The sequence below is a fragment of the Oncorhynchus keta genome, unplaced genomic scaffold (assembly GCF_023373465.1).
Source record: "Oncorhynchus keta strain PuntledgeMale-10-30-2019 unplaced genomic scaffold, Oket_V2 Un_contig_27391_pilon_pilon, whole genome shotgun sequence".
Taxonomy (NCBI): Eukaryota; Metazoa; Chordata; class Actinopteri; order Salmoniformes; family Salmonidae; genus Oncorhynchus; species Oncorhynchus keta.
Genome location: NW_026285495.1, coordinates 6,645 through 34,153, shown reverse-complemented (window position 1 = coordinate 34,153; position 27,509 = coordinate 6,645). Strand labels below are relative to the sequence as shown.

Here is a 27,509-nt window from a genome sequence, read left to right as displayed (position 1 = left end):
AGGGAGTAGTAGATGGTCTGACTTAATAAACTCTCCTCAGTCATCAAACCTGATAAAACAACCGTCACTCCTTCAACACTTTATCAACATCATGGAAATGTGATCAGAAGAGAGGGGGGAGAAAAATAAAATATATAGAACCATTCTTCTTATTAATACACAACATGTGGTACTTGTAGGGCCCTCCAGGTTCGGGTCGCCAGGCTGGGTCCAGGTCCAGCCGGAATCACACCGGGAATCAGGTCAAACATCTGGCAACCAGAATTCAGTTCAACCTCCTGCTGGCCCCAGCCTCGCCATCAAATACACTACCCAACGTCCTCTCTGGCCATGGTCACCATGGAAACAGGCTTCCCCTGAATGGCAACAGGCAGGGCTGTGATTGGGCAGTGCGCATGTCTGTCCCAGGCCAGGGCTAGCTGATGATGCGGCTGATGTCCTGCAGGGAGGGGAAGTCCTCGTTGTCCCCCAGGTGCAAGGTCTTATGGGAGTTGAAGTCTTTAGGGTCCAGCACCTGGCAGCAGGTGGGGCATACCTGGCAGTCCAGCGCGGCTGCATTAGAGATGGCGCTGGAGGGGGTCTGCCAGGCACTCTTCCTGTTCTTCCTGGTCCCGCCCCCTCCCTGTCTTTCCATGGCCCGGTCGTCTGCGTGGGCCGTCAGCAGCTCCTGCTGTTTCCTCGTGTCAGGAAGTAGCACCAGCAGCTCATTGAAGACGCCGCCAAAGTTGTCCCCTAACAGAGTCCTACAGCTCTGGTGGTACAGCACGGCTGACATCAGACCCTGTCAAAGAGAGAGATGTTACAGACTTCACTGTCCCCATGGCAACATGCTGCTGCTGTGTCACGTTTAAATACAACTTTTATAAACAGTTTCATACCAATAATAATAGACTAGAACATAGAGTCTATAGGAACATTAGCCTGTTGGTCCTACTGAGTCTATAGGAACATTAGCCTGTTGGTCCTACTGAGTCTATAGGAACATTAGCCTGTTGGTCCTACTGAGTCTATAGGAACATTAGCCTGTTGGTCCTACTGAGTCTATAGGAACATTAGCCTGTTGGTCTATAGGAACATTAGCCTGTTGGTCCTACTGAGTCTATAGGAACATTAGCCTGTTGGTCTATAGCAGGGGTGTCAAAGTCAAATGGACGGAGGGCCAAATAAAAAATTTAGCTACAAGCCGAGGGCCGGACTGTTCGAATGTTCATTGAAAATTTTTTAAATGACGCATATAGTCTAGTGAACCTAATTGAACCTACTGAAAACCTAACAAATATATTCCAATATGATCAGATAAATAAAGCAATATTTTCTTATGGCTCTGTCAGTAATCTTTAATTTTCAACAGACACAAAAGACAAATTTCCTTTATATAAAAATCCCCATAACATGAACATTAAATGAAAGAAACCGGTATTCAAGGCACCATCAGTAGCCTATATTTTCTATTTTAGCAAAAGTGGGCTAAATTTACTTCAAAGAAAAAAACAATAATAGCAATTTTCTATCATCCACTCAACTGAAATATTTTTAAAATATAATTGGATTGAAATACAATAAAATAAAGTGCAAAAATCTATTAATCAAAAACAACACTTTGTTTAAGGAGAAGTAACATGCAGTGAAAACAAATATTAAACTTTAACTTTTAAACTTGAACTGAGTAAAAACTCTAAATATGTGATTGCACAGTAATGTTCACTTGTTTGAGGTTGAGGGTGATACTTGGTGGTGTCCCATCTTTTCCACAAGTTCATCAATGTTCGGGGTAAGGCTCTGAGCTGAGGAAATCCTCAGAATTGAGTGGAGGTGTTCATCAAAGAAAACAGTTGTTCACACAGGTATGTGCTGCCAAACATAGACAACGTTTGAGCAGCCTGGATGCGCAGCTGGGGCATTGTGTCGGGGAGGAAACGGGCGAACTCCGCAGCACCCACTGCCGCATATTTTGCCCTCAGTGCATCATTGCATTGGAGGTCAATCAACTCCATTTGGAGGTTTGGTGGTGAGCTTTCCACGTCAACAGCAAATGGGTTACCGAGCAGTTCCAACCTGCTTTTTTGTGCTTCAAAGTCAGCAAATCTTCGCCACCAGTCCGCTCCTGTGTCCACACATCGCAGGTGCTCCGTCGGTTGTCAAACCCAAGAGTTTTTCCCAAGGCAGCTCCATCTCATTTACACATCTTGACACCTCTTCATACAAATCATGCCCCGTAGTTGTGCCATGCATAGGACGTAAAGCCAAAAACTCCTCTGTCACGCTTAGGCTGGAGTCCACTCCGCGGATGAAAATTGACAACTGGGCAATGTCAGAAATGTCGGTGCTCTCATCCACAGCCAAGAAATATGCAATGAAATCTTTTCCCTTTTTCACAAGCTGCTCTTTTAGATTGATGGACAACTGGTCTACTCTCTCGGCAATGGTGTTTCTGCTCAGACTCACATTTAAAAAGAGTTGCCTTTTTTCTGGGCAAACTTCGTCACAAACTTTAATCATGCAGTTTTTGATGAAATCCCCCTCCGTAAATGGCCGGGCTGATTTAGCGATCTCTTCTGCCAAAATAAAACTGGCCTTGACAGCAGCCTGGCCTTGTGATTTGGCTTTTTTGAACAGAGCCTGTCGAGATTTGAGGCCTCGTTTTAATTCCTCTGCCTTTTGTAGCCTTTGTTCCATGTCCATATTCTTGTTTTTGTCCGCGTGTTTCGTTTCATAATGTCGTCTCAGATTATACTCTTTCAGTACCGCCACACTTTCTCCACACAGAAGACACACAGGTTTTCCAGCTACCTCCGTGAACAAAATACTCCGACTCCCACCTTGTTTGAAACCCCCGGTTCTCAGTGTCCACCTTCCGTTTTGCCATTTTTGATGGGTATCTGAAAGTTAATTTTACTGTGATGCTGACAACTGCTGTGCCAATAAATATTGAAATGAAGCAGCCTACTGCTCGGTGCGTCACCGTTGCATTGTGGGAAATGTAGTATTGGTGCGTGTAAAAGATCTGCGGGCTGCCGGCTTGCTGCGGTCTGCGGGCCGGTTCTAATAATAAATCAAGATCATCCCAGGGGCCGTAAAAAACCTTCTCGCGGGCCGGATGTGGCCCGCGGGCCTTGACTCTGACATATGTGGTCTATAGGAACATTAGCCTGTTGGTCTATAGGAACATTAGCCTGCTGGTCTATAGGAACATTAGCCTGTTGGTCTATAGGAACATTAGCCTGCTGGTCTATAGGAACATTAGCCTGTTGGTCTATAGGAACATTAGCCTGCTGGTCTATAGGAACATTAGCCTGTTGGTCTATAGGAACATTAGCCTGTTGGTCTATAGGAACATTAGCCTGTTGGTCTATAGGAACATTAGCCTGTTGGTCTATAGGAACATTAGCCTGTTGGTCTATAGGAACATTAGCCTGTTGGTCTATAGGAACATTAGCCTGTTGGTCTATAGGAACATTAGCCTGTTGGTCCTACTGAGTCTATAGGAACATTAGCCTGTTGGTCCTACTGAGTCTATAGGAACATTAGCCTGTTGGTCCTACTGAGTCTATAGGAACATTAGCCTGTTGGTCTATAGGAACATTAGCCTGTTGGTCTATAGGACCATTAGCCTGTTGGTCCTACTGAATCTATAGGAACATTAGCCTGTTGGTCTATAGGAACATTATCCTGTTGGTCCTACTGAATCTATAGGAACATTAGCCTGTTGGTCTATAGGAACATTAGCCTGTTGGTCTATAGGAACATTAGCCTGTTGGTCCTACTGAATCTATAGGAACATTATTATTAGCCTGTTGGTCCTACTGAGTCTATAGGAACATTAGCCTGTTGGTCTATAGGAACATTAGCCTGTTGGTCCTACTGAGTCTATAGGAACATTAGCCTGTTGGTCTATAGGAACATTAGCCTGTTGGTCTATAGGAACATTAGCCTGTTGGTCCTACTGAGTCTATAGGAACATTAGCCTGCTGGTCCTACTGAGTCTATAGGAACATTAGCCTGTTGGTCCTACTGAGTCTATAGGAACATTAGCCTGTTGGTCTATAGGAACATTAGCCTGTTGGTCTATAGGAACATTAGCCTGTTGGTCTATAGGAACATTAGCCTGTTGGTCTATAGGAACATTAGCCTGTTGGTCTATAGGAACATTAGCCTGTTGGTCTATAGGAACATTAGCCTGTTGGTCTATAGGAACATTAGCCTGTTGGTCTATAGGAACATTAGCCTGTTGGTCTATAGGAACATTAGCCTGTTGGTCTATAGGAACATTAGCCTGTTGGTCTATAGGAACATTAGCCTGTTGGTCTATAGGAACATTAGCCTGTTGGTCTATAGGAACATTAGCCTGTTGGTCTATAGGAACATTAGCCTGTTGGTCTATAGGAACATTAGCCTGTTGGTCTATAGGAACATTAGCCTGTTGGTCCTACTGAGTCTATAGGAACATTAGCCTGTTGGTCTATAGGAACATTAGCCTGTTGGTCCTACTGAGTCTATAGGAACATTAGCCTGCTGGTCTATAGGAACATTAGCCTGTTGGTCTATAGGAACATTAGCCTGCTGGTCTATAGGAACATTAGCCTGTTGGTCCTACTGAGTCTATAGGAACATTAGCCTGTTGGTCCTACTGAGTCTATAGGAACATTAGCCTGTTGGTCTATAGGAACATTAGCCTGTTGGTCTATAGGAACATTAGCCTGCTGGTCTATAGGAACATTAGCCTGCTGGTCTATAGGAACATTAGCCTGTTGGTCCTACTGAGTCTATAGGAACATTAGCCTGTTGGTCTTACTGAGTCTATAGGAACATTAGTCTGTTGGTCCTACTGAGTCTATAGGAACATTAGCCTGTTGGTCCTACTGAGTCTATAGGAACACTAGCCTGTTGGTCCTACTGAGTCTATAGGAACATTAGCCTGTTGGTCCTACTGAGTCTACAGGAACATTAGCCTGCTGGTCTTACTGGGTCTATAGGAACATTACGGTGGTCCTTCTGTAGCTCAGTTGGTAGAGCATGGCGCTTGTAACGCCAGGGTAGTGGGTTCGATTCCCGGGACCACCCATACGTAGAATGTATGCACACATGACTGTAAGTCGCTTTGGATAAAAGCGTCTGCTAAATGGCATATATTATTTATTATATATTATTAGCCTGCTGGTCTTACTGGGTCTATAGGAACATTAGCCTGCTGGTCTTACTGGGTCTATAGGAACATTAGCCTGCTGGTCCTACTGAGTCTGTAGGAACATTAGCCTGTTGGTCCTACTGAGTCTGTAGGAACATTAGCCTGTTGGTCTTACTGGGTCTATAGGAACATTAGCCTGCTGGTCTTACTGGGTCTATAGGAACATTAGCCTGCTGGTCTTACTGGGTCTATAGGAACATTAGCCTGCTGGTCTTACTGGGTCTATAGGAACATTAGTCTGCTGGTCTTACTGGGTGGATAGGAACATTAGCCTGCTGGTCTATAGGAACATTAGCCTGCTGGTCTACAGGAACATTAGCCTGTTGGTCCTACTGAGTCTATAGGAACATTAGCCTGCTGGTCTATAGGAACATTAGCCTGCTGGTCTGACTGAGTCTACAGGAACATTAGCCTGCTGGTCTTACTGAGTCTATAGGAACATTAGCCTGCTGGTCTATAGGAACATTAGCCTGCTGGTCTACAGGAACATTAGCCTGCTGGTCTGACTGAGTCTATAGGAACATTAGCCTGCTGGTCTGACTGAGTCTATAGGAACATTAGCCTGCTGGTCTGACTGAGTCTATAGGAACATTAGCCTGCTGGTCTATAGGAACATTAGCCTGCTGGTCTATAGGAACATTAGCCTGCTGGTCTATAGGAACATTGGCCTGCTGGTCTATAGGAACATTGGCCTGCTGGTCTATAGGAACATTAGCCTGCTGGTCTTACTGGGTCTATAGGAACATTAGCCTGCTGGCCTTACTGAGTGTTTGGAGTCAGGGTTAGGAGTCAGGGTTAGGGGGGTTAAGGTTAGGAGTCAGGGTTAGGGGGGTTAAGGTTAGGAGTCAGGGTTAGGGTGGTTAAGGTTAGGAGTCAGGGTTAGGGGGGTTAAGGTTAGGAGTCAGGGTTAGGGGTTAAGGTTAGGAGTCAGGGTTAGGGGGGTTAAGGTTAGGAGTCAGGGTTAGGGGGGTTAAGGTTAGGAGTCAGGGTTAGGGGGGTTAAGGTTAGGAGTCAGGGTTAGGGGGTTAAGGTTAGGAGTCAGGGTTAGGGGTTAAGGTTAGGAGTCAGGGTTAGGGGTTAAGGTTAGGAGGGGGTTAGGGTTAGGGGGTTAAGGTTAGGAGTCAGGGTTAGGGGTTAAGGTTAGGAGTCAGGGTTAGGGGTTAAGGTTAGGAGTCAGGGTTAGGGGGTTAAGGTTAGGAGTCAGGGTTAGGGGTTAAGGTTAGGAGTCAGGGTTAGGGGTTAAGGTTAGGAGTCAGGGTTAGGGGGTTAAGGTTAGGAGTCAGGGTTAGGGGGTTAAGGTTAGGAGTCAGGGTTAGGGGTTAAGGTTAGGAGTCAGGGTTAGGGGGTTAAGGTTAGGAGTCAGGGTTAGGGGGTTAAGGTTAGGGGTTAGTCAGGGCTAGGGGGTTAAGGTTAGGAGTCAGGGCTAGGGGGTTAAGGTTAGGGGGTTAAGGTCAGGGCTAGGGGGTTAAGGTTAGGAGTCAGGGCTAGGGGGTTAAGGTTAGGAGTCAGGGTTAGGGGTTAAGGTTAGGAGTCAGGGTTAGGGGGTTAAGGTTAGGAGTCAGGGTTAGGGGGGTTAAGGTTAGGAGTCAGGGTTAGGGGGGTTAAGGTCTTACCTGTCTAAACTGTCCAGAGTAGTCCTTGAACTGGTTGAATCGTGACTGGTCGTTCTGCAGTAGGTTCTTAATGGACTGGATCAGTGCCATGTTCCTCTGCTGGAAGTTCTCTGGAGCCAGGTACACCCCTGGGGACTGGGGAGAGCTGAACACCCCCCCATATGGAGTCATTTACAACAGTTTGAATCAAATATGTGTTGTTGTGTCTGTAAAGGTGGTGGCCTGTCTGGTGTCTGTAAAGGTGGTGGTCTGTCTGGTGTCTGTAAAGGTGGTGGCCTGTCTGGTGTCTGTAAAGGTGGTGGCCTGTCTGGTGTGTGTAAAGGTGGTGGCCTGTCTGGTGTCTGTAAAGGTGGTGGCCTGTCTGGTGTCTGTAAAGGTGGTGGCCTGTCTGGTGTCTGTAAAGGTGGTGGCCCGTCTGGTGTCTGTAAAGGTGGTGGCCCGTCTGGTGTCTGTAAAGGTGGTGGCCCGTCTGGTGTCTGTAAAGGTGGTGGCCCGTCTGGTGTCTGTAAAGGTGGTGGCCCGTCTGGTGTCTGTAAAGGTGGTGGCCTGTCTGGTGTCTGTAAAGGTGGTGGCCTGTCTGGTGTCTGGTGTCTGTAAAGGTGGTGGTCTGTCTGGTGTCTGTAAAGGTGGTGGCCTGTCTGGTGTGTGTAAAGGTGGTGGCCTGTCTGGTGTCTGTAAAGGTGGTGGCCTGTCTGGTGTCTGTAAAGGTGGTGGCCTGTCTGGTGTGTGTAAAGGTGGTGGCCTGTCTGGTGTCTGTAAAGGTGGTGGCCCGTCTGGTGTCTGTAAAGGTGGTGGCCCGTCTGGTGTCTGTAAAGGTGGTGGCCTGTCTGGTGTCTGTAAAGGTGGTGGCCTGTCTGGTGTCTGTAAAGGTGGTGGCCTGTCTGGTGTCTGTAAAGGTGGTGGCCTGTCTGGTGTCTGTAAAGGTGGTGGCCTGTCTGGTGTCTGTAAAGGTGGTGGCCTGTCTGGTGTCTGTAAAGGTGGTGGCCTGTCTGGTGTCTGTAAAGGTGGTGGCCTGTCTGGTGTCTGTAAAGGTGGTGGCCTGTCTGGTGTCTGTAAAGGTGGTGGCCTGTCTGGTGTCTGTAAAGGTGGTGGCCTGTCTGGTGTCTGTAAAGGTGGTGGCCTGTCTGGTGTCTGTAAAGGTGGTGGCCTGTCTGGTGTCTGTAAAGGTGGTGGCCTGTCTGGTGTCTGTAAAGGTGGTGGCCTGTCTGGTGTCTGTAAAGGTGGTGGCCTGTCTGGTGTCTGTAAAGGTGGTGGCCTGTCTGGTGTCTGTAAAGGTGGTGGCCTGTCTGGTGTCTGTAAAGGTGGTGGCCTGTCTGGTGTCTGGTGTGTGTAAAGGTGGTGGCCTCTGTCTGGTGTCTGTAAAGGTGGTGGCCTGTCTGGTGTCTGTAAAGGTGGTGGCCTGTCTGGTGTCTGTAAAGGTGGTGGCCTGTCTGGTGTCTGTAAAGGTGGTGGCCTGTCTGGTGTCTGTAAAGGTGGTGGCCTGTCTGGTGTCTGTAAAGGTGGTAGCCTGTCTGGTGTCTGGTGTCTGTAAAGGTGGTGGCCTGTCTGGTGTCTGTAAAGGTGGTGGCCTGTCTGGTGTCTGTAAAGGTGGTGGCCTGTCTGGTGTCTGTAAAGGTGGTGGTCTGTCTGGTGTCTGTAAAGGTGGTGGCCTGTCTGGTGTCTGTAAAGGTGGTGGCCTGTCTGGTGTCTGTAAAGGTGGTGGCCTGTCTGGTGTCTGTAAAGGTGGTGGCCTGTCTGGTGTCTGTAAAGGTGGTGGCCTGTCTGGTGTCTGTAAAGGTGGTGGCCTGTCTGGTGTCTGTAAAGGTGGTGGTCTGTCTGGTCTGTAAATGTGATGTAGTGGTCTGTGACTGGTCTGAAAAGGTGATGTGATGGTTGGTCTGTAAAGATGATGTGATGGTTGGTCTGTAAAGGTGATGTCTGGTCTGTAAAGGTGATGTCTAGTCTGTAAAGGTGATGTGATGGTTGGTCTGTAAAGATGATGTGATGGTTGGTCTGTAAAGGTGATGTCTGGTCTGTAAAGGTGATGTCTAGTCTGTAAAGGTGATGTGATGGTTGGTCTGTAAAAGTGATGTGATGTCTGGTCTGTAAAGGTGATGTGACGGTTGGTCTGTAAAGGTGATGTCTAGTCTGTAAAGGTGATGTGATGGTTGGTCTGTAAAGGTGATGTCTGGTCTGTAAAGGTGATGTGATGGATGGTTGGTCTGTAAAGGTGATGGTTGGTCTGTAAAGATGATGGTTGGTCTGTAAAGATGATGTCTAGTCTGTAAAGGTGATGTGATGGTTGGTCTGTAAAGGTGATGTGATGGTTGGTCTGTAAAGGTGATGTGATGGTTGGTCTGTAAAGGTGATGTGATGGATGGTTGGTCTGTAAAGGTGATGTGATGGATGGTTGGTCTGTAAAGGTGATGTCTAGTCTGTAAAGGTGATGTGATGGTTGGTCTGTAAAGGTGATGTCTGGTCTGTAAAGGTGATGTGATGGATGGTTGGTCTGTAAAGGTGATGGTTGGTCTGTAAAGATGATGGTTGGTCTGTAAAGGTGATGTGATGGTTGGTCTGTAAAGGTGATGTGATGGTTGGTCTGTAAAGGTGATGTGATGGTTGGTCTGTAAAGGTGATGTGATGGATGGTTGGTCTGTAAAGGTGATGTGATGGATGGTTGGTCTGTAAAGGTGATGTCTGGTCTGTAAAGGTGATGTCTGGTCTGTAGTCTGTCTGTAAAGGTGATGTGATGGTTGGTCTGTAAAGGTGATGTGATGGTTGGTCTGTAAAGGTGATGTGATGGTTGGTCTGTAAAGGTGATGTGATGGATGGTTGGTCTGTAAAGGTGATGTGATGGATGGTTGGTCTGTAAAGGTGATGTCTGGTCTGTAAAGGTGATGTCTGGTCTGTAAAGGTGATGTCTAGTCTGTAAAGGTGATGTGATGTCTGGTCTGTAAAGGTGATGTGACGGTTGGTCTGTAAAGGTGATGTCTAGTCTGTAAAGGTGATGTGATGGTTGGTCTGTAAAGGTGATGTCTGGTCTGTAAAGGTGATGTGATGGATGGTTGGTCTGTAAAGGTGATGGTTGGTCTGTAAAGATGATGGTTGGTCTGTAAAGATGATGTCTAGTCTGTAAAGGTGATGTGATGGTTGGTCTGTAAAGGTGATGTGATGGTTGGTCTGTAAAGGTGATGTGATGGTTGGTCTGTAAAGGTGATGTGATGGATGGTTGGTCTGTAAAGGTGATGTGATGGATGGTTGGTCTGTAAAGGTGATGTCTAGTCTGTAAAGGTGATGTGATGGTTGGTCTGTAAAGGTGATGTCTGGTCTGTAAAGGTGATGTGATGGATGGTTGGTCTGTAAAGGTGATGGTTGGTCTGTAAAGATGATGGTTGGTCTGTAAAGGTGATGTGATGGTTGGTCTGTAAAGGTGATGTGATGGTTGGTCTGTAAAGGTGATGTGATGGATGGTTGGTCTGTAAAGGTGATGTGATGGATGGTTGGTCTGTAAAGGTGATGTCTGGTCTGTAAAGGTGATGTCTGGTCTGTAAAGGTGATGTCTAGTCTGTAAAGGTGATGTGATGGTTGGTCTGTAAAGGTGATGTGATGGTTGGTCTGTAAAGGTGATGTGATGGTTGGTCTGTAAAGGTGATGTGATGGATGGTTGGTCTGTAAAGGTGATGTGATGGATGGTTGGTCTGTAAAGGTGATGTCTGGTCTGTAAAGGTGATGTCTGGTCTGTAAAGGTGATGTCTAGTCTGTAAAGGTGATGTGATGGTTGGTCTGTAAAGGTGATGTGATGGTTGGTCTGTAAAGGTGATGTGATGGTTGGTCTGTAAAGGTGATGTGATGGTTGGTCTGTAAAGGTGATGTGATGGTTGGTCTGTAAAGGTGATGTGATGGTTGGTCTGTAAAGGTGATGTGATGGTTGGTCTGTAAAGGTGATGTGATGGTTGGTCTGTAAAGGTAATGTGATGGTTGGTCTGTAAAGGTGATGTGATGGTTGGTCTGTAAAGGTGATGTGATGGTTGGTCTGTAAAGGTGATGTGATGGTTGGTCTGTAAAGGTGATGTGATGGTTGGTCTGTAAAGGTGATGTGATGGTTGGTCTGTAAAGGTGATGTGATGGTTGGTCTGTAAAGGTGATGTGATGGTTGGTCTGTAAAGGTGATGTGATGGTTGGTCTGTAAAGGTGATGTGATGGTTGGTCTGTAAAGGTGATGTGATGGTTGGTCTGTAAAGGTGATGTGATGGTTGGTCTGTAAAGGTGATGTGATGGTTGGTCTGTAAAGGTGATGTCTGGTCTGTAAAGGTGATGGTTGGTCTGTAAAGGTGATGTCTAGTCTGTAAAGGTGATGTCTAGTCTGTAAAGGTGATGTGATGGTTGGTCTGTAAAGGTGATGTGATGGTTGGTCTGTAAAGGTGATGTGATGGTTGGTCTGTAAAGGTGATGTGATGTCTGGTCTGTCTGTCTCACCGGGGGCTGGATGCAGGGGGGGCAGGCTCCACCACGTTGCTGTTGAGGGGGATGCCGGTAAACCCTGGGGGGGGCTTACTAGGAGGGGTTGTGCTGCCCTGGCCGGGGGGAGGGGGGGACAGGTTTCTGGGGGGGGCAGAACTCTTCAGGACGAAGGCACTTTTAAAGCCTGGAGGAGACAAACAGCATGGTGAACATCACTACATTATCACAGTTACTATCATCCATTACCCCAACTTAAACAGCATGGTCAACATCACTACATTATCACAGTTACTATCATCCATAACCCCAACATCACTACATTATCACTGTTACTATCATCCATTACCCCAACGTAAACAGTATGGTCAACATCACTACATTATCACAGTTACTATCATCCATTACCCCAACTTAAACAGCATGGTGAACATCACTACATTATCACAGTTACTATCATCCATTACCCAAACTTAAACAGCATGGTCAACATCATCACATTATCACAGTTACTATTATCCATTACCCCAACTTAAACAGCATGGTCAACATCACTACATTATCACAGTTACTATCATCCATAACCCCAACATCACTACATTATCACTGTTACTATCATCCATTACCCCAACGTAAACAGTATGGTCAACATCACTACATTATCACAGTTACTATCATCCATTACCCCAACTTAAACAGCATGGTTAACATCACTACATTATCACAGTTACTATCATCCATAACCCCAACATCACTACATTATCACTGTTACTATCATCCATTACCCCAACTTAAACAGCATGGTCAACATCACTACATTATCACAGTTAATATCATCCATTACCAACTTAAACAGCATGGTCAACATCGCTACATTATCATCCATTACCCCAACTTAAACAGCATGGTCAACATCACTACATTATCACAGTTACTATCATCCATAACCCCAACATCACTACATTATCACTGTTACTACCATCCATTACCCCAACATCACTACATTATCACTGTTACTATCATCCATTACCCCAATTTAAACAGCATGGTCAACATCACTACATTATCACAGTTACTATCATCCATTACCCCAACTTAAACAGCATGATCAACATCACTACATTATCACAGTTACTATCATCCATTACCCCAACTTAAACAGCATGGTCAACATCACTACATTATCACAGTTAATATCATCCATTACCAACTTAAACAGCATGGTCAACATCGCTACATTATCGTCCATTACCCCAGCTTAAACAGCATGGTCAACATCACTACATTATCACAGTTACTATCATCCATAACCCCAACATCACTACATTATCACTGTTACTACCATCCATTACCCCAACATCACTACATTATCACTGTTACTATCATCCATTACCCCAATTTAAACAGCATGGTCAACATCACTACATTATCACAGTTACTATCATCCATTACCCCAACTTAAACAGCATGATCAACATCACTACATTATCACAGTTACTATCATCCATTACCCCAACTTAAACAGCATGGTCAACATCACTACATTATCACTGCTACTATCATCCATTACCCCAACTTAAAACCTAGAGACAAACAGCATTGCTAACATCACTACATTATCAGTTGCTATCATCCATTACCCCAACATCACTACATTATCACTGATACTATCATTCATAACCCCAACTTAAATAGCATGGTCAACATCACTACATTATCACAGTTAATATCATCCATTACCCCAACTTAAACAGCATGGTCAACATCACTACATTATCATCCATTACCCCAACTTAAACAGCATGGTCAACATCACTACATTATCACTGATACGATCATCCATAACCCCAACTTAAACAGCATGGTCAACATCACTACATTATCACTGATACTATCATCCATAACCCCAACTTAAACAGCATGGTCAACATCACTACATTATCATCCATAACCCCAACTTAAACAGCATGGTCAACATCACTACATTATCACTGATACTATCATCCATAACCCCAACTTAAACAGCATGGTCAACATCACTACATTATCAGTTACTATCATCCATTACCCCAACTTAAACAGCATGGTCAACATCACTACATTATCATCCATTACCCCAACTTAAACAGCATGGTCAACATCACTACATTATCACTGATACTATCATCCATTACCCCAACTTAAACAGCATGGTCAACATCACTACATTATCACTGATACTATCATCCATAACCCCAACTTAAACAGCATGGTCAACATCACTACATTATCAGTTACTATCATCCATTACCCCAACTTAAACAGCATGGTCAACATCACTACATGATCACAGTTACTATCATTCATAACCCCAACTTAAACAGCATGGTCAACATCACTACATTATCACTGTTACTATCATCCATTACCCCAACTTAAACAGCATGGTCAACATCACTACATTATCACAGTTACTATCATCCATAACCCCAACATCAGTACATTATCACTGTTACTATCATCCATTACCCCAACATCACTACATTATCACTGTTACTATCATCCATTACCCCAACATCACTACATTATCACTGCTACTATCATCCATTACCCCAACTTAAACATAGACCAACATCCTCACTGCTGGGACGTTACGCCCTCATAGACCAACACATCCTCACTGCTGGGACGTTACGCCCTCATAGACCAACACATCCTCACTGCTGAGACGTTACGCCCTCATAGACCAACACATCCTCACTGCTGAGACGTTACGCCCTCATAGACCAACACGTCCTCACTGCTGGGACGTTACGCCCTCATAGACCAACACATCCTCACTGCTGAGACGTTACACCCTCATACACCAACACGTTACGCCCTCATAGACCAACACATCCTCACTGCTGAGACGTTACGCCCTCATAGACCAACACATCCTCACTGCTGAGACGTTACACCCTCATAGACCAACACGTTACGCCCTCATAGACCAACACATCCTCACTGTGGAGACGTTACGCCCTCATAGACCAACACATCCTCACTGCTGAGACGTTACGCCCTCATAGACCAACACATCCTCACTGCTGAGACGTTACGCCCTCATAGACCAACACATCCTCACTGCTGAGACGTTACGCCCTCATAGACCAACACATCCTCACTGCTGAGACGTTACGCCCTCATAGACCAACACATCCTCACTGCTGAGACGTTACGCCCTCATAGACCAACACGTTACGCCCTCATAGACCAACACATCCTCACTGCTGAGACGTTACGCCCTCATAGACCAACACATCCTCACTGCTGAGACGTTACGCCCTCATAGACCAACACATCCTCACTGCTGGGACGTTACGCCCTCATAGACCAACACATCCTCACTGCTGAGACGTTACGCCCTCATAGACCAACACATCCTCACTGCTGAGACGTTACGCCCTCATAGACCAACACGTTACGCCCTCATAGACCAACACGTTACGCCCTCATAGACCAACACATCCTCACTGCTGAGACGTTACGCCCTCATAGACCAACACATTACGCCCTCATAGACCAACACGTTACGCCCTCATAGACCAACACATCCTCACTGCTGAGACGTTACGCCCTCATAGACCAACACATCCTCACTGCTGAGACGTTACGCCCTCATAGACCAACACGTTACGCCCTCATAGACCAACACATCCACACTGCTGAGACGTTACGCCCTCATAGACCAACACATCCTCACTGCTGAGACGTTACGCCCTCATAGACCAACACATCCTCACTGCTGAGACGTTACGCCCTCATAGACCAACACATCCTCACTGCTGGGACGTTACGCCCTCATAGACCAACACATCCTCACTGCTGAGACGTTACGCCCTCATAGACCAACACATCCTCACTGCTGAGACGTTACGCCCTCATAGACCAACACATCCTCACTGCTGGGACGTTACGCCCTCATAGACCAACACATCCTCACTGCTGAGACGTTACGCCCTCATAGACCAACACATCCTCACTGCTGAGACGTTACGCCCTCATAGACCAACACATCCTCACTGTGGAGACGTTACGCCCTCATAGACCAACACATCCTCACTGCTGAGACGTTACGCCCTCATAGACCAACACATCCTCACTGCTGAGACGTTACGCCCTCATAGACCAACACATCCTCACTGCTGAGATGTTACGCCCTCATAGACCAACACGTTACGCCCTCATAGACCAACACGTTACGCCCTCATAGACCAACACATCCTCACTGTGGAGACGTTACGCCCTCATAGACCAACACATCCTCACTGCTGAGACGTTACGCCCTCATAGACCAACACATCCTCACTGCTGAGACGTTACGCCCTCATAGACCAACACGTTACGCCCTCATAGACCAACACATCCTCACTGTGGAGACGTTACGCCCTCATAGACCAACACATCCTCACTGCTGAGACGTTACGCCCTCATAGACCAACACGTTACGCCCTCATAGACCAACACATCCTCACTGTGGAGACGTTACGCCCTCATAGACCAACACATCCTCACTGCTGAGACGTTACGCCCTCATAGACCAACACGTTACGCCCTCATAGACCAACACATCCTCACTGCTGAGACGTTACGCCCTCATAGACCAACACATCCTCACTGCTGAGACGTTACGCCCTCATAGACCAACACGTTACGCCCTCATAGACCAACACATCCTCACTGCTGAGACGTTACGCCCTCATAGACCAACACATCCTCACTGCTGAGACGTTACGCCCTCATAGACCAACACATCCTCACTGCTGAGACGTTACGCCCTCATAGACCAACACATCCTCACTGCTGAGACGTTACGCCCTCATAGACCAACACGTTACGCCCTCATAGACCAACACATCCTCACTGCTGAGACGTTACGCCCTCATAGACCAACACGTTACGCCCTCATAGACCAACACATCCTCACTGTGGAGACGTTACGCCCTCATAGACCAACACATCCTCACTGCTGGGACGTTACGCCCTCAGACCAACACATCCTCACTGCTGGGACGTTACGCCCTCATAGACCAACACATCCTCACTGCTGAGACGTTACGCCCTCATAGACCAACACATCCTCACTGCTGAGACGTTACGCCCTCATAGACCAACACATCCTCACTGCTGAGACGTTACGCCCTCATAGACCAACACGTTACGCCCTCATAGACCAACACATCCTCACTGCTGAGACGTTACGCCCTCATAGACCAACACATCCTCACTGCTGAGACGTTACGCCCTCATAGACCAACACATCCTCACTGCTGAGACGTTACGCCCTCATAGACCAACACATCCTCACTGCTGAGACGTTACGCCCTCATAGACCAACACATCCTCACTGCTGAGACGTTACGCCCTCATAGACCAACACATCCTCACTGCTGGGACGTTACGCCCTCATAGACCAACACATCCTCACTGCTGAGACGTTACGCCCTCATAGACCAACACATCCTCACTGCTGAGACGTTACGCCCTCATAGACCAACACATCCTCACTGCTGAGACGTTACGCCCTCATAGACCAACACATCCTCACTGCTGAGACGTTACGCCCTCGTAGACCAACACATCCTCACTGCTGGGACGTTACGCCCTCATAGACCAACACATCCTCACTGCTGAGACGTTACGCCCTCATAGACCAACACATCCTCACTGCTGAGACGTTACGCCCTCATAGACCAATACAAACCCCTCCTAACCCCCCCCAGGGGTAATACTGCACAAACCCCCCCCGGGTAAACCTGCACAAACCCCCCCCCCATGGGTAATCCTGCACAAAACCCCCCCTAACCCTCCCAGGGGTAACACTGAACACAACCCCCCCAGGGATAACACTGCACAAACCCCCCCCTAACACTCCCAGGGGTAATACTGCACAACCCCCATCCCCAAGGGGTAATACTACACAAAACCTCCCCAGGGGTAATACTGCACAAAACCCCCCCTAACACTCCCAGGGGTAATACTGCACAAAACCCCCTAACACTCCCAGGGGTAATACTGCACAACCCCCAGGGGTAATACTGCACAAAACCCCTCCTAACCCTCCCAGGGGTAACACTGCACAAAACCCCCCCAGGGGTAATACTGCACAAAACCCCCCCTAACCCCCCCAGGGGTAATACTGCACAAAACCCCTCCTAACCCTCCCAGGGGTAATACTGCACAAAACCCCCCAGGGGTAATACTGCACAAAACTCCCCCAGGGGTAATACTGCACAAAACTCCCCCCCCCAGGGGTAATACTGCACAACTGGCACATAGAAATGTATTGTGTAGAGCAAATATGAATTGGGATAGTTATGTTATGTACCTGGCGGGGGTTTCTTGGAGATGAGGGCAGGGAACTCCTCCTCTACCTCCAGGGGGGGTTCCGGCTGGGCTTTAGGGAGGGGGGCCACTGTTACTGGTTTATCCAGGTGGCCGTTAGCCAATCCACTTGCTTTGACCTTTGCTTTTACAGCGGTTTTAACTGCTGCCGTCGTCATAGCAACCAGTGGCTTGGAGGCGTGGCTCTCCGGAACGTTCTCCTTCTGTACCCTGGAGACCGTTTCCATGAGGACAGGAACTTGGTTCCCAAATGATGATGGAGGGGGCGTGGCCTGTTTCTTCTTCTTGGCTGTCTTGGATGTGGGGCTTGGGGCGGGAATAGGAGTGGGGTTTGATGTCACGGGGGAGGGCTTAGAGGTTGGTGGGAGGGGCTTAGCTGTCAGTGGGGGAGGCTTGGCGGTTGGTGGGAGGGGCTTAGCTGTCAATGGGAGGGGCTTAGAGGCAGATTTAGACGGTCCTTTGACGATGAGAAGAGAGGAGATATCCAACATGGTAGGAACTGCTCGGTGCTCCTGCATCGTCTTGGCAACGCAATTGTCATCATCGGACGGGGGGGAGGGGCGGCGCACGGGGAGCTTTTTCCTCCGAGAGGAAGAGGAGGAGGAGAGGAGCTGGGGGCCGGCGGGGAGGGGGAGAGGAGGGTTGTTAGGGGGAGGTCTAGAGGAAGAGGAGGGAAGGATGACCGTCTTGGAGGTGTTGCTGCTGCTGCTGCTGGCTTGGCTCCAGGCTGAGGTAGCTCCGCCCGCTGGTCTGGGAGGGCGGATCTTAGAGACCAGGGCGGGGAAGTCTTCTTCTTGGAAGGAGGAGTGTTTCCTGGGTTGGGCGGAGTAGGCGGGGGTCATGGGGGTCATAACCATGGCAGCAGATAGACTGGGGAAGTCATCCTCCTTCAGAGGGACCTGGGCCGGAGTCTTCAGGGCTGGGGGGGGCTTTACACTGTAACACACAATATATATACCTATAACATACATCACTACAGAGAGACCTGGGGGGGGCTTTACACTGTAACACACAATATATATACCTATAACATACATCACTACAGAGAGACCTGGGGGGCTTTACACTGTAACACACAATATATATACCTATAACATACATCACTACAGAGAGACCTGGGGGGCTTTACACTGTAACACACAATATATATACCTATAACATACATCACTACAGAGAGACCTGGGGGGCTTTACACTGTAACACACAATATATATACCTATAACATACATCACTACAGAGAGACCTGGGGGGACCTGCTTTACACTGTAACACACAATATATATACCTATAACATACATCACTACAGAGAGACCTGGGGGCTTTACACTGTAACACACAATATATATACCTATAACATACATCACTACAGAGAGACCTGGGGGGCTTTACACTGTAACACACAATATATATACCTATAACATACATCACTACAGAGAGACCTGGGGGGCTTTACACTGTAACACACAATATATATACCTATAACATACATCACTACAGAGAGACCTGGGGGGCTTTACACTGTAACACACAATATATATACCTATAACATACATCACTACAGAGAGACCTGGGGGCTTTACACTGTAACACACAATATATATACCTATAACATACATCACTACAGAGAGACCTGGGGGGCTTTACACTGTAACACACAATATATATACCTATAACATACATCACTACAGAGAGACCTGGGGGGGCTTTACACTGTAACACACAATATATATACCTATAACATACATCACTACAGAGAGACCTGGGGGGCTTTACACTGTAACACACAATATATATACCTATAACATACATCACTACAGAGAGACCTGGGGGGGGGCTTTACACTGTAACACACAATATATATACCTATAACATACATCACTACAGAGAGACCTGGGGGCTTTACACTGTAACACACAATATATATACCTATAATATACATCACTACAGAGAGACCTGGGGGGCTTTACACTGTAACACACAATATATATACCTATAACATACATCACTACAGAGAGACCTGGGGGGCTTTACACTGTAACACACAATATATATACCTATAACATACATCACTACAGAGAGACCTGGGGGGCTTTAGGGGGGCTTTACACTGTAACACACAATATATATACCTATAACATACATCACTACAGAGAGACCTGGGGGGGCTTTACACTGTAACACACAATATATATACCTATAACATACATCACTACAGAGAGACCTGGGGGGCTTTACACTGTAACACACAATATATATACCTATAACATACATCACTACAGAGAGACCTGGGGGGGCTTTACACTGGGGACCTGGGGGGGCTTTACACTGTAACACACAATATATATACCTATAACATACATCACTACAGAGAGACCTGGGGGGCTTTACACTGTAACACACAATATATATACCTATAACATACATCACTACAGAGAGACCTGGGGGCTTTACACTGTAACACACAATATATATACCTATAACATACATCACTACAGAGAGACCTGGGGGGCTTTACACTGGAGAGACCTGGGGGGCTTTACACTGTAACACACAATATATATACCTATAACATACATCACTACAGAGACCTGGGGGGCTTTACACTGTAACACACAATATATATACCTATAACATACATCACTACAGAGACCTGGGGGCTTTACACTGTAACACACAATATATATACCTATAACATACATCACTACAGAGAGACCTGGGGGGGGCTTTACACTGTAACACACAATATATATACCTATAACATACATCACTACAGAGAGACCTGGGGGGGCTTTACACTGTAACAACACACAATATATATACCTATAACATACATCACTACAGAGAGACCTGGGGGGCTTTACACTGTAACACACAATATATATACCTATAACATACATCACTACAGAGAGACCTGGGGGGGCTTTACACTGTAACACACAATATATATACCTATAACATACATCACTACAGAGAGACCTGGGGGGCTTTACACTGTAACACACAATATATATACCTATAACATACATCACTACAGAGAGACCTGGGGGGCTTTACACTGTAACACACAATATATATACCTATAACATACATCACTACAGAGAGACCTGGGGGGCTTTACACTGTAACACACAATATATATACCTATAACATACATCACTACAGAGAGACCTGGGGGGCTTTACACTGTAACACACAATATATATACCTATAACATACATCACTACAGAGAGACCTGGGGGGGGCTTTACACTGTAACACACAATATATATACCTATAACATACATCACTACAGAGAGACCTGGGGGGGCTTTACACTGTAACACACAATATATATACCTATAACATACATCACTACAGAGAGACCTGGGGGGGGCTTTACACTGTAACACACAATATATATACCTATAACATACATCACTACAGAGACTTTTACACTGTAACACACAATATATATACCTATAACATACATCACTACAGAGAGACCTGGGGGGCTTTACACTGTAACACACAATATATATACCTATAACATACATCACTACAGAGAGACCTGGGGGGCTTTACACTGTAACACACAATATATATACCTATAACATACATCACTACAGAGAGACCTGGGGGGCTTTACACTGTAACACACAATATATATACCTATAACATACATCACTACAGAGAGACCTGGGGGGCTTTACACTGTAACACACAATATATATACCTATAACATACATCACTACAGAGAGACCTGGGGGGCTTTACACTGTAACACACAATATATATACCTATAACATACATCACTACAGAGAGACCTGGGGGGCTTTACACTGTAACACACAATATATATACCTATAACATACATCACTACAGAGAGACCTGGGGGGGGCTTTACACTGTAACACACAATATATATACCTATAACATACATCACTACAGAGAGACCTGGGGGGCTTTACACTGTAACACACAATATATATACCTATAACATACATCACTACAGAGAGACCTGGGGGGCTTTACACTGTAACACACAATATATATACCTATAACATACATCACTACAGAGAGACCTGGGGGGCTTTACACTGTAACACACAATATATATACCTATAATATACATCACTACAGAGAGACCTGGGGGGCTTTACACTGTAACACACAATATATATACCTATAACATACATCACTACAGAGAGACCTGGGGGGCTTTACACTGTAACACACAATATATATACCTATAACATACATCACTACAGAGAGACCTGGGGGGCTTTACACTGTAACACACAATATATATACCTATAACATACATCACTACAGAGAGACCTGGGGGGGCTTTACACTGTAACACACAATATATATACCTATAACATACATCACTACAGAGAGACCTGGGGGGCTTTACACTGTAACACACAATATATATACCTATAACATACATCACTACAGAGAGACCTGGGGGCTTTACACTGTAACACACAATATATATACCTATAACATACATTACTACAGAGAGACCTGGGGGGCTTTACACTGTAACACACAATATATATACCTATAACATACATCACTACAGAGAGACCTGGGGGGCTTTACACTGTAACACACAATATATATACCTATAACATACATCACTACAGAGAGACCTGGGGGGCTTTACACTGTAACACACAATATATATACCTATAACATACATCACTACAGAGAGACCTGGGGGCTTTACACTGTAACACACAATATATATACCTATAACATACATCACTACAGAGAGACCTGGGGGGCTTTACACTGTAACACACAATATATATACCTATAACATACATCACTACAGAGAGACCTGGGGGGCTTTACACTGTAACACACAATATATATACCTATAACATACATCACTACAGAGAGACCTGGGGGGCTTTACACTGTAACACACAATATATATACCTATAACATACATCACTACAGAGAGACCTGGGGGGCTTTACACTGTAACACACAATATATATACCTATAACATACATCACTACAGAGAGACCTGGGGGGGGGGGCTTTACACTGTAACACACAATATATATACCTATAACATACATCACTACAGAGAGACCTGGGGGGGCTTTACACTGTAACACACAATATATATACCTATAACATACATCACTACAGAGAGACCTGGGGGGGCTTTACACTGTAACACACAATATATATACCTATAACATACATCACTACAGAGAGACCTGGGGGCTTTACACTGTAACACACAATATATATACCTATAACATACATCACTACAGAGAGACCTGGGGGGCTTTACACTGTAACACACAATATATATACCTATAACATACATCACTACAGGGGGGGGGGGCTTTACACTGTAACACACAATATATATACCTATAATATACATCACTACAGAGAGACCTGGGGGCTTTACACTGTAACACACAATATATATACCTATAACATACATCACTACAGAGAGACCTGGGGGGGAGGGGGGGCTTTACACTGTAACACACAATATATATACCTATAACATACATCACTACAGAGAGACCTGGGGGGGGGCTTTACACTGTAACACACAATATATATACCTATAACATACATCACTACAGAGAGACCTGGGGGGCTTTACACTGTAACACACAATATATATACCTATAACATACATCACTACAGAGAGACCTGGGGGGGGCTTTACACTGTAACACACAATATATATACCTATAACATACATCACTACAGAGAGACCTGGGGGGCTTTACACTGTAACATAACATACATCACTACATATATACCTGTAACATACATCACTACAGAGACCTGGGGGGCTTTACACTGTAACACACAATATATGTACCTATAACATACATCACTACAGAGAGACCTGGGGGACAGGAGGGCCGGGGGCCGGGCCGGGGGGGTTTTACAGTGTAATATACATAAATGATAACACAGCTGGTATACACCTTCACCTCAGGGTGTGTGTCTGTGTGTGTGTGTACCTCAGTGTGGGTGCTGCAGCCCCCAGGAGGGCTGGGAAGTCGTCTCCTGTCAGAGGGTTACTCTTCATGGTCCTCACTGGGGGAGCTTCTGCTGGGGGTTTGACAGGAATACTCCTGTGTCTCTCCTCAGTCTCCATCCGCTCGGGCCTCTCCATCCGCTCGGGCCTCTCCATCCGCTCGGGCCTCTCCATCCGCTCGGGCCTCTCCATCCGCTCGGGCCTCTCCATCCGCTCGGGCCTCTCCATCCGCTCGGGCCTCTCCATCCGCTCGGGCCTCTCCATCCGCTCGGGCCTCTCCATCCGCTCGGGCCTCTCCATCCGCTCGGGCCTCTCCATCCGCTCGGGCCTCTCCATCCGCTCGGGCCTCTCCATCCGCTCGGGCCTCTCCATCCGCTCGGGCCTCTCCATCCGCTCGGGCCTCTCCATCCGCTCGGGCCTCTCCATCCGCTCGGGCCTCTCCATCCGCTCGGGCCTCTCCATCCGCTCGGGCCTCTCCATCCTCTCCTCTTTGCGGTGTTTGGGCGCTGCGCTCCTGTCCTGGGAGTCTCGTCCTCCGTCCTCCCGTCTCCTCTGCTGCATCAAAGAGGCTCTGACTGCTACTGCCAACTCCCTGTCCTCCTCCTCACTACCAAAACACAGCACTGTTATAGTCTATCACAGAGTCATAATACCCAGAAGACACTGGTGAAACACGCAAACGGTTCCAATCGTTTATCCACAATTCATGATGTTTGATTGTGTCTGCGGGTGCGAGGTGGGTCGCCTACTTCAAGTAACGTAAACTCATGTAAACTCGTACATCGCCTTGATCCGCCCTTACTTTAGCGCCCCCCAAAACGTAATACTTCCAGATCAACTGTAATGTCAGTACCATTGTAAAGCACAATTTCTCCCCTTTGCAACAGAATCAATTACATGACCTAAACACTGCCCGTTTCTGCATAATTCAAGCAATGAGCCCCGTCGGGTCTTTTTAAAAATGGCGGGTGGGGAAGCGAAACTAATGCGCGATAGTGAGAAGGAGAGATGTCGTCGTGTGGGAAAATGGCTTTTTTCACTCGATCTGTCCAACTTATCACCTCTAAAATATTATATAAACTCTTTATAGAGTTTATTTACATGTCATTACATACACATTTGAAGGTTTGTGTCGAATTTGAATCGGGTTATTAGGGCGGTTCTAAAGTGATCTTAGAAGTAAACAGCGGCTTTGAGAATGATGATCGCATACAATGATGACGAAACAAATGACGAGGATGATAGAAGTGGAGAGAGATTGTAAGACAGAAATAGTTGCTTTATTCTGTACGTTACGACAGGACACGTCGAGATGTAACGGAGGGTCAGTTTTTTCAACTTTTCTCCAATACTATAGATCCATTACCATGTCGATCAACGCATGAATAGAAACCTTATTCACACCCCCGATTTTGAAGTCAACACAGTCGCCACAGTCCCATTAGTTTTCTTTGTAGCCTCGTTTGAATGTTGCGGTTGCGCACATTTGTACGGAATGTGGCGAGTTTACGTTACTTGGGGGTATGATATAAAATGCTAACCTCTCCTGTTATTGTAATGGTGAGAGGTTAGCATGTCTTGAGGTATGCTAACCTCCCCTGTTATTGTAATGGTGGGAGGTTAGCATGTCTTGGAGGTATGATATAAAATGCTAACCTCCCATTTACTGTAATGGTGAGAGGTTAGCATGTCTTGGAGGTATGATATAAAATGCAAACCTCCCATTTATTGTAATGGTGAGAGGTTAGCATGTCTTGGGGGTATGATATAAAATGCTAACCTCCCTGTTATTGTAGTGGTGAGAGGTTAGCATGTCTTGGGGTATGATATAAAATGCTAACCTCCCATGTTATTGTAATGGTGAGAGGTTAGCATGTCTTGGGGGTATGATATAAAATGCTAACCTCCCCTGTTATTGTAATGGTGAGAGGTTAGCATGTCTTGGGGTATGATATAAAATGCTAACCTCCCGTTTATTGTAATGGTGAGAGGTTAGCATGTCTTGGGGGTATGATATAAAATGCTAACCTCCCTGTTATTGTAATGGTGAGAGGTTAGTATGTCTTGGGGTATGATATAAAAATGCTAACCTCCCGTTTATTGTAATGGTGAGAGGTTAGCATGTCTTGAGGTATGCTAACCTCCTGTTATTGTAATGGTGAGAGGTTAGCATGTCTTGGAGGTATGATATAAAATGCTAACCTCCCCTGTTATTGTAATGGTGAGAGGTTAGCATGTCTTGGGGGTATGATATAAAATGATGATATAAAATGCTAACCTCCCTGTTATTGTAATGGTGAGGGGTTAGCATGTCTTGGAGGTATGATATAAAAATGCTAGCCTCCCTGTTATTGTAATGGTGAGAGGTTAGCATGTCTTGAGAGTGATCAGCTAACTTTAGCCACCGCTAGCTAGAAATCAATAAGAGTAATGGGTGCAACCCAGCAATGTTTTGGACAAATGAACTGAAATTACTGGTTTGAAGTTACTTAAAGTTGATTAGTGTGATGTGTCACGGATGTCATGGTGGTCTCATAGTGATGATGTCATACTGACATACTGACCGGTTGTATCTCCAGCTACCTCTGGTGTTCGGTTGGTTCCCTTGGCTCCTTCCTCTTCCCCCGACCCGACCTCGCCTCCTCATAGTCCTCTCCAGACACCATGCCTCCTTGAAGGAACACACAGTGTGTTGTTACCAAGCAGGCCTGAAATCCAGTTTGTTTAGACAGAAAAGCACAGTATCCAGTCTCACCATCGTTGCGTCGGGTCTGGCGAGGGGCATAGCTGAACTGCAGGTCTATGTGTCGGTTCTGTCGTGCTTCGGCTCGGTTCTTGCTGTGTGCCGAGGCCTTGTGGGCCTTGTAGTCGATCTGGCTCCTGAAGGCGTGGGTGAACTGCTCCGTAGCACAGCGCCCCTCCTCACACAGGTAGTGGGCCTCCCGGAAGTGTTCGCTCAGGTACTGGTAGTCACTGTGGAGAGAAGGGGGCACCAACATGCTTAGGACAGATACAGGGAGGGGGTTGTGAGTTTCTCAATTTGTACCATTTTCTACTTGGTAGAATAATAGTGAAGACATCAAAATGATGAAATAACACATATGGAATCATGTAGTAACCAAAACAGTGTTACATTTTTAAAAACTCAGCAAAAAAAGAAACTTCCCTTTTTCAGGACCCTGTCTTTCAAAGATAAATTGTTAAAAACCCAAATAACTTCACAGATCTTCATTGTAAAGGGTTTAAACACGGTTTCCCAATGCTTGTTCAATGAACCATAAACAATTAATGAACAGGCACCAGTGGAACGGTCGTTAAAGACACTAACAGCTTACAGACGGTAAGCAATTAAGGTCACAGTTATGAAAATTTAGGACACTAAAGAGGTCTTTCTATGGACTCTGAAAAACACCAAAAGAAAGATGCCCTGGGTCCCTGCTCATCTGCGTGAATGTGCCTTAGGCATGCTGCAAGGAGGCATGAGGACTGCAGATGTGGCCAGGGCAATAAATTACAATGTCCGTACTGTGAGATGCCTAAGACAGCGCTACAGAGACAGGGGGGACAGCTGATCGTCCTCTCAGTAGCAGACCACGTGTAACAACACCTGCACAGGATCGGTACATCCTAACATCACACCTGCGGGACAGGTACAGGATGGAAACAACAACTGCCCAAGTTACACCAGAAACGCACAATCCCTCCATCAGTGCTCAGACTGTCCGCAATAGGCTGAGAGAGGCTGGACTGAGGGCTTGTAGGCCTGATGTAAGGCAGGTCCTCACCAGACATCACCGACAACAACGTCGCCTCTGGGCACAAACCCACCGACCAGACAGGACAGACAAAAAGTGTTCATTCAAAAAGTCCTCCTCACGAGTTGAGGTTTGTCTCACCA

At 46.2% G+C, this 27,509-nt stretch overlaps 1 protein-coding gene and 1 long non-coding RNA gene across 42 annotated transcripts; one reads left to right on the top strand and one right to left on the bottom strand.

Annotated features, from left to right (window-relative positions):
* On the bottom strand, positions 1-26,587 carry LOC127922852 (E3 ubiquitin-protein ligase ZNF598-like). The gene is made up of 7 exons (XM_052506726.1): positions 26,367-26,587; positions 26,176-26,282; positions 23,595-24,218; positions 17,585-18,537; positions 11,254-11,422; positions 6,799-6,943; positions 1-781 (listed from the first exon to the last, which is right to left on the bottom strand). Exons 1-7 carry the CDS (start codon positions 26,394-26,396, stop codon positions 416-418), a joined length of 2,394 nt encoding a protein of 797 aa, XP_052362686.1. The 5' UTR covers positions 26,397-26,587; the 3' UTR covers positions 1-415.
* LOC127922853 (uncharacterized) lies at positions 6,953-11,119 on the top strand. Of its 41 annotated transcripts, none has more exons than XR_008112643.1 (6): positions 6,953-7,120; positions 7,364-7,478; positions 7,560-7,667; positions 8,413-9,467; positions 9,623-10,743; positions 10,794-11,119. It is a non-coding gene; the product is annotated as an uncharacterized LOC127922853 (long non-coding RNA). The 41 variants fall into 41 exon arrangements; XR_008112638.1 differs by having other exon boundaries at positions 7,283-7,478; XR_008112636.1 differs by having other exon boundaries at positions 7,256-7,478.
* Positions 26,588-27,509: the final 922 nt, after the last annotated feature.